Below are 8290 nucleotides of genomic sequence, written 5' to 3' on the forward strand. Positions count from 1 at the left end.
GAAAGTCTGTAGACTCTTACCTAAATTAACCACCAGAAAACCATAAGTGATGCTGTATGCTGTAGAGCACTCAAAATAGGGAAACACTTTAAGCCCGAGAACAGACAACAACAATAACCAAAAGGTACTGAACTTTGAATTTGAAGTTCATTGGATATAGAGAAAGGAGGGTTGTCCATCATCGGCGTGTAACACAGCAAGCCTGAACTAATGAGCTATGGCTGGTCCACCATCATCCACAGAGAACAGAGCCCTCACCCTGAGCTGTGGACAGTCCATCATCATCATAGAGGACAGAGTCCTCACCCTGAGCTGTGGACAGTCCATCATCATCAGAGAGGACAGAGTCCTCACCCTGAGCTGTGGACAGTCCATCATCACAGAGGACAGAGTCCTCACCCTGAGCTGTGGACAGTCCATCACCATCACAGAGGACAGAGCCCTCACCCTGAGCGGTGGACAGTCCATCATCACAGAGGACAGAGTCCTCACCCTGAGCGGTGGACAGTCCACCATCATCACAGAGGACAGAGTCCTCACCCTGAGCTGTGGACAGTCCATCATCACAGAGGACAGAGTCCTCACCCTGAGCGGTGGACAGTCCACCATCATCACAGAGGACAGAGTCCTCACCCTGAGCTGTGGACAGTCCACCATCACAGAGGACAGAGTCCTCACCCTGATTTGTGGACAGTCCATCATCATCACAGAGGACAGAGTCCTCACCCTGAGCGGTGGACAGTCCATCATCACAGAGGACAGAGCCCTCACCCTGAGCTGTGGACAGTCCATCATCATCACAGAGGACAGAATCCTCACCCTGAGCTGTGGACAGTCCACCATCATCACAGAGAACAGAGTACTCACCCTGAGCGGTGGACAGTCCATCATCATCACAGAGGACAGAGTCCTCACCCTGAGCGGTGGACAGTCCATCATCATCACAGAGGACAGAGTCCTCACCCTGAGCTGTGGACAGTCCATCATCATCACAGAGGACAGAGTCCTCACCCTGAGCGGTGGACAGTCCATCATCACAGAGGACAGAGTCCTCACCCTGAGCTGTGGACAGTCCACCATCATCACAGAGGACAGAGTCCTCACCCTGAGCGGTGGACAGTCCATCATCACAGAGGACAGAGCCCTCACCCTGAGCTGTGGACAGTCCATCATCATCACAGAGGACAGAATCCTCACCCTGAGCTGTGGACAGTCCACCATCATCACAGAGAACAGAGTCCTCACCCTGAGCTGTGGACAGTCCACCATCATCACAGAGGACAGAGTCCTCACCCTGAGTGGTGGACAGTCCACCATCATCACAGAGGACAGAGTCCTCACCCTGAGTGGTGGACAGTCCACCATCATCACAGAGGACAGAGTCCTAACCCTGAGCTGTGGACAGTCCACCATCATCACAGAGGACAGAGTCCTCACCCTGAGCTGTGGACAGTCCACCATCATCACAGAGGACAGAGTCCTCACCCTGAGCGGTGGACAGTCCATCATCACAGAGGACAGAGTCCTCACCCTGAGCTGTGGACAGTCCATCATCACAGAGGACAGAGCCCTCACCCTGAGCGGTGGACAGTCCACCATCACAGAGGACAGAGCCCTCACCCTGAGCTGTGGACAGTCCACCATCACAGAGGACAGAGCCCTCACCCTGAGCAGTGGACAGTCCACCATCATCACAGAGGACAGAGTCCTCACCCTGAGCGGTGGACAGTCCATCATCACAGAGGACAGAGTCCTCACCCTGAGCTGTGGACAGTCCATCATCACAGAGGACAGAGTCCTCACCCTGAGCGGTGGACAGTCCATCATCACAGAGGACAGAGTCCTCACCCTGAGCTGTGGACAGTCCATCATCACAGAGGACAGAGTCCTCACCCTGAGCGGTGGACAGTCCATCATCACAGAGGACAGAGTCCTCACCCTGAGCGGTGGACAGTCCATCATCACAGAGGACAGAGTCCTCACCCTGAGCGGTGGACAGTCCACCATCATCACAGAGGACAGAGCCCTCACCCTGATCTGTGGACAGTCCACCATCATCACAGAGGACAGAGTCCTCACCCTGAGCTGTGGACAGTCCACCACCATCACAGAGGACAGAGTCCTCACCCTGAGCGGTGGACAGTCCACCATCATCACAGAGGACAGAGTCCTCACCCTGAGCTGTGGACAGTCCATCATCATCACAGAGGACAGAGTCCTCACCCTGAGCGGTGGACAGTCCATCATCATCACAGAGGACAGAGTCCTCACCCTGAGCTGTGGACAGTCCATCATCATCACAGAGGACAGAGTCCTCACCCTGAGCGGTGGACAGTCCATCATCACAGAGGACAGAGTCCTCACCCTGAGCGGTGGACAGTCCACCACCATCACAGAGGACAGAGCCCTCACCCTGAGCGGTGGACAGTCCACCATCACAGAGGACAGAGTCCTCACCCTGAGCTGTGGACAGTCCATCATCATCACAGAGGACAGAGTCCTCACCCTGAGCGGTGGACAGTCCATCATCATCACAGAGGACAGAGTCCTCACCCTGAGCTGTGGACAGTCCATCATCATCACAGAGGACAGAGTCCTCACCCTGAGCTGTGGACAGTCCATCATCATCACAGAGGACAGAGTCCTCACCCTGAGCGGTGGACAGTCCATCATCATCACAGAGGACAGAGTCCTCACCCTGAGCTGTGGACAGTCCATCATCATCACAGAGGACAGAGTCCTCACCCTGAGCGGTGGACAGTCCATCATCACAGAGGACAGAGTCCTCACCCTGAGCGGTGGACAGTCCACCACCATCACAGAGGACAGAGCCCTCACCCTGAGCGGTGGACAGTCCACCATCACAGAGGACAGAGTCCTCACCCTGAGCTATGGACAGTCCATCATCATCACAGAGGACAGAGTCCTCACCCTGAGCGGTGGACAGTCCATCATCATCACAGAGGACAGAGTCCTCACCCTGAGCTGTGGACAGTCCATCATCATCACAGAGGACAGAGTCCTCACCCTGAGCTGTGGACAGTCCATCATCACAGAGGACAGAGTCCTCACCCTGAGCGGTGGACAGTCCATCATCACAGAGGACAGAGCCCTCACCCTGAGCTGTGGACAGTCCATCATCATCACAGAGGACAGAGTCCTCACCCTGAGCTGTGGACAGTCCATCATCATCACAGAGGACAGAGTCCTCACCCTGAGCGGTGGACAGTCCATCATCACAGAGGACAGAGTCCTCACCCTGAGCTGTGGACAGTCCATCATCACAGAGGACAGAGCCCTCACCCTGAGCTGTGGACAGTCCATCATCATCACAGAGGACAGAGCCCTCACCCTGAGCGGTGGACAGTCCATCATCATCACAGAGGACAGAGTCCTCACCCTGAGCTGTGGACAGTCCATCATCATCACAGAGGACAGAGTCCTCACCCTGAGCTGTGGACAGTCCATCATCATCACAGAGGACAGAGTCCTCACCCTGAGCGGTGGACAGTCCATCATCATCACAGAGGACAGAGTCCTCACCCTGAGCTGTGGACAGTCCATCATCATCACAGAGGACAGAGTCCTCACCCTGAGCGGTGGACAGTCCATCATCACAGAGGACAGAGTCCTCACCCTGAGCGGTGGACAGTCCACCACCATCACAGAGGACAGAGCCCTCACCCTGAGCGGTGGACAGTCCACCATCACAGAGGACAGAGTCCTCACCCTGAGCTATGGACAGTCCATCATCATCACAGAGGACAGAGTCCTCACCCTGAGCGGTCGACAGTCCATCATCATCACAGAGGACAGAGTCCTCACCCTGAGCTGTGGACAGTCCATCATCATCACAGAGGACAGAGTCCTCACCCTGAGCTGTGGACAGTCCATCATCACAGAGGACAGAGTCCTCACCCTGAGCGGTGGACAGTCCATCATCACAGAGGACAGAGCCCTCACCCTGAGCTGTGGACAGTCCATCATCACAGAGGACAAAGTCCTCACCCTGAGCGGTGGACAGTCCATCATCACAGAGGACAGAATCCTCACCCTGAGCTGTGGACAGTCCATCATCACAGAGGACAGAGTCCTCACCCTGAGCGGTGGACAGTCCATCATCATCACAGAGGACAGAGTCCTCACCCTGAGCTGTGGACAGTCCACCATCATCACAGAGGACAAAGTCCTCACCCTGAGCGGTGGACAGTCCATCATCACAGAGGACAGAATCCTCACCCTGAGCGGTGGACAGTCCATCATCACAGAGGACAGAGCCCTCACCCTGAGCGGTGGACAGTCCATCATCACAGAGGACAGAGCCCTCACCCTGAGCGGTGGACAGTCCACCACCATCACAGAGGACAGAGCCCTCACCCTGAGCGGTGGACAGTCCACCATCACAGAGGACAGAGTCCTCACCCTGAGCTATGGACAGTCCATCATCATCACAGAGGACAGAGTCCTCACCCTGAGCGGTCGACAGTCCATCATCATCACAGAGGACAGAGTCCTCACCCTGAGCTGTGGACAGTCCATCATCATCACAGAGGACAGAGTCCTCACCCTGAGCTGTGGACAGTCCATCATCACAGAGGACAGAGTCCTCACCCTGAGCGGTGGACAGTCCATCATCACAGAGGACAGAGCCCTCACCCTGAGCTGTGGACAGTCCATCATCACAGAGGACAAAGTCCTCACCCTGAGCGGTGGACAGTCCATCATCATCACAGAGGACAGAGTCCTCACCCTGAGCTGTGGACAGTCCATCATCACAGAGGACAGAGTCCTCACCCTGAGCTGTGGACAGTCCATCATCATCACAGAGGACAGAGTCCTCACCCTGAGCTGTGGACAGTCCACCATCATCACAGAGGACAGAGCCCTCACCCTGAGCGGTGGACAGTCCATCATCACAGAGGACAGAGCCCTCACCCTGAGCGGTGGACAGTCCATCCTCACAGAGGACATCCTATCTTTCCTCCGTCTTCCTCATGACCAGCAAAGATGCCGACTGCTGCCCTGTGCCTGGTCCTGTCCTGTTTGCTTTGTCTTCTGGTCCCCTGTCCGGGTAAGGAGGCTGACTGCCAAGGGACACAGAGGGTCCAGACCGTAGCCCGGCTCCGTTTTACCTGCCGCTGGCCCTGAGGTCTCCCGATGGGTGGGGGCGGGGTCTGCCACCGGACCTGGGGAGTCCAGTGGGGGCGGGGTCTGCCGCTGGTGGAGGGCGGGGTCTCCCGATGGGTGGGGGCGGGGTCTGCCACCGGACCTGGGGAGTCCAGTGGGGGCGGGGTCTGCCGCTGGTGGAGGGCGGGGTCTGCCGCTGGCCCTGAGGAGTCCGGGTGGAGCGCGGGGTCTGCCGCTGGTGTAGGGCGGGGTCTCCCGATGGGTGGGGGCGGGGTCTGCCGCTGGTGGAGGGAGGGCGGGGGTCTGCCGCTGGTGGAGGGCGGGGTCTGCTGCTGGTGGAGGGCGGGGTCTCCCGATGGGTGGGGGCGGGGTCTGCCGCTGGTGGAGGGAGGGCGGGGTCTGCCGCTGGTGGAGGGCGGGGTCTGCCGCTGGTGGAGGGCGGGGTCTGCCGCTGGTGGAGGGCGGGGTCTGCCGCTGGTGGAGGGAGGGCGGGGGTCTGCCGCTGGTGGAGGGCGGGGTCTGCTGCTGGTGGAGGGCGGGGTCTCCCGATGGGTGGGGGCGGGGTCTGCCGCTGGTGGAGGGAGGGCGGGGTCTGCCGCTGGTGGAGGGCGGGGTCTGCCGCTGGTGGAGGGCGGGGTCTGCCGCTGGTGGAGGGCGGGGTCTGCCGCTGGTGGAGGGAGGGCGGGGGTCTGCCGCTGGTGGAGGGCGGGGTCTGCCGCTGGTGGGGGGCGGGGTCTGCCGCTGGCGGAGGGCGGGGTCTGCCGCTGGTGGAGGGCGGGGTCTGCCGCTGGTGGAGGGAGGGCGGGGTCTGCCGCTGGTGGAGGGCGGGGTCTGCCGCTGGCGGAGGGCGGGGTCTGCCGCTGGTGGAGGGCGGGGTCTGCCGCTGGCGGAGGGCGGGGTCTGCCGCCGGCCCTGGGGAGTGAGTCCCATGCAGGTGGCAGCAGGCCCTGGCTCTTCCGCGTCCACGCCAGAAGGCGGCACCCACGAGTGCCTCACGGGAGCTTGCCAGGGCTAGCCCTCCTGCCAAAGGGGCAGCCAGTGACTGTCCGCCGTAGCCGCCGGCGTGTGCGGCCACCTCCCTCAGTTGGCGCTCTCCCGCTGCGGAACGGTGCTGTAGAGGCCGGAGCTCCCGCGAAGGCGTGAGGCGAGGTGTCGGTTACGATTGCTCGCTCTTGGCAACTCGGCGAGGGCCTGGGCTCCTGGGCGCCCAGACCTCGGCTCTGCCCCTCCTGTCCCTCCCGGGGGTGCAGAGAGCGTCTCCCCTCCCTGGATCAAGGCTGGCGTCCGCGGCCTCACCGCAAGCGAGGCCAGGCTACGTCCACGCTTCTTTTATCTTCGCGTGTGTTTGTACTGTCTTTAAGTAGTTGTACAAAGGAGTTACCTTCGACTTGTCGCCCTCGGTGCCAGGCGTGGGGCGCCCCTCCCCCTCCGCCCTCCCCTCCGCCCCGCCCCCCCTCCCCCTCCCCTCCGCCCCGCCCCCCCTCCCCTCCCCCTCCGCCCTCCCCCTCCGCCCCGCCCTCCCCTCCGCCCTCCCCTCCGCCCCGCCCCCCCTCCCCTCCCCCTCCGCCCTCCCCTCCGCCCCGCCCCCCCCTCCGCCCTCCCCTCCGCCCCGCCCCCCCTCCCCTCCGCCCCGCCCCCCCTCCCCTCCCCCTCCGCCCCGCCCCCCCTCCGCCCTCCCCTCCGCCCCGCCCCCCCTCCCCTCCGCCCCGCCCCCCCTCCCCCTCCGCCCTCCCCTCCGCCCCGCCCCCCCCTCCGCCCTCCCCTCCGCCCTCCCCTCCGCCCTCCCCTCCGCCCCCCCTCCGCCCTCCCTCCGCCCTCCCCTCCGCCCTCCCCTCCGCCCCCCCTCCGCCCTCCCCTCCGCCCCCCCTCGCGCTCCCAGCCTCCCTCTCATACCAGGCACCCACTGTTCTTCCTCCGGGGATGCAGAGGCGCTGGCTTGGGAGGTGGTGGCCCAGGGAGTTGTTTCGCTCAATTGTGTGTTGCGTTTCTGTTCCTGTGGCTGCCGGTGAGCCTGACCCGAGCATCTAGACCGCCTGAACTAAGCAGATAGGACGCCAGGCAGCAACAGTCAGCTACCCGCGGGCAGGGCGGCGGCGGGCAGGGCGGCGGGCAGGGCGGCGGGCAGGGCGGCGGGCAGGGCGGCGGCGGGCAGGGCGGCGGGCAGGGCGGCGGCGGGCAGGGCGGCGGGCAGGGCGGCGGGCAGGGCGGCGGCGGGCAGGGCGGCGGGCAGGGCGGCGGCGGGCAGGGCGGCGGGCAGGGCGGCGGGCAGGGCGGCGGGCAGGGCGGCGGGCAGGGCGGCGGGCAGGGGAGGCGGGCAGGGCGGCGGGCAGGGCGGCGGGCAGGGCGGCGGCGGGCAGGGCGGCGGGCAGGGCGGCGGGCAGGGCGGCGGGCAGGGCGGCGGCGGGCAGGGCGGCGGGCAGGGCGGCGGGCAGGGCGGCGGGCAGGGCGGCGGCGGGCAGGGGAGGCGCTGGCCCGGGCTCCAGGGCGCGCTCCACCACGCCCTCCCCACCCGCCCCAGCCCTTCGCAGGAACGCCGTCTTCAGGGGTGGCCGGTGCGTGAGTGTCCTCGGGTGAGGCCGAGCTGGTCAGGCACACAGACCACACTCAAGACACCGCGGAAAGGCAGGTCTGAGGATTCACCCTTCAAATTACACAGTGAAGGGCTCCCCCTTAGCTTCCGCAGCCTATCATGAAAAGTCTTATTTTCATTTTATTCTTAAAAGGCTCCAAACAAATATAAAAATGTATCTAAAAGAGGTTTGTAAACATGAGTTTACTTTGAGTTACGGGAAGTCAGAATGCTGTTCCAGCCAAGGCCTGGTCAGGTCACAGGTCGGGATGCTGTCCTGAGAGGCAGCGCCAGGGTGGCTGCGGGGCCTGAGGTAACCCAGGGCCAAGGGAGACATGGGTGTCCATCGTGGACAGTTACAGTGTGGGACTACGTGTCCCCGAGAGACAGTCAGCGCCACGTCCCTGGACGCTTTGCTTGACAGCACAAGTGAGTGACACCCTGGAAACACCCAATCCAGATCCTCTCCTCTGCCCCCCCATCCTGAGGATTCATTAGGAAGTGGAACAAGGCCCAGGACAAGAGGTTAGGGGGCAGGAAAACAGACCGAAGAACAGTGAAAACAGCAATAACTCAATACAAAGATGAGTGCAA

The 8290-nt window shown here is 62.4% G+C and overlaps 2 protein-coding genes across 2 annotated transcripts; one reads left to right on the forward strand and one right to left on the reverse strand.

Moving 5' to 3' along the window:
• The first annotated feature begins 217 nt into the window (after window positions 1-217).
• Window positions 218-5116, forward strand: LOC138810236 (Kruppel-like factor 18). The gene has a single exon (XM_069997393.1). It carries the CDS (start codon window positions 218-220, stop codon window positions 5114-5116), a length of 4899 nt encoding a protein of 1632 aa, XP_069853494.1.
• Window positions 5117-5128: 12 nt separating this feature from the next.
• LOC138810237 (basic proline-rich protein-like) lies at window positions 5129-8033 on the reverse strand. The gene is made up of 3 exons (XM_069997394.1): window positions 7915-8033; window positions 7204-7664; window positions 5129-6225 (listed from the first exon to the last, which is right to left on the reverse strand). The coding sequence occupies exons 1-3, from the start codon at window positions 8031-8033 to the stop codon at window positions 5129-5131; spliced, it is 1677 nt and encodes a 558-aa protein (XP_069853495.1).
• Between the last annotated feature and the right edge of the window lie 257 nt (window positions 8034-8290).

Source organism: Dipodomys merriami, unplaced genomic scaffold, assembly GCF_024711535.1.
Source record: "Dipodomys merriami isolate MVZ:Mamm:240054 unplaced genomic scaffold, mDipMer1.0.p SCAF_5, whole genome shotgun sequence".
In the NCBI taxonomy this organism is placed as follows: Eukaryota; Metazoa; Chordata; class Mammalia; order Rodentia; family Heteromyidae; genus Dipodomys; species Dipodomys merriami.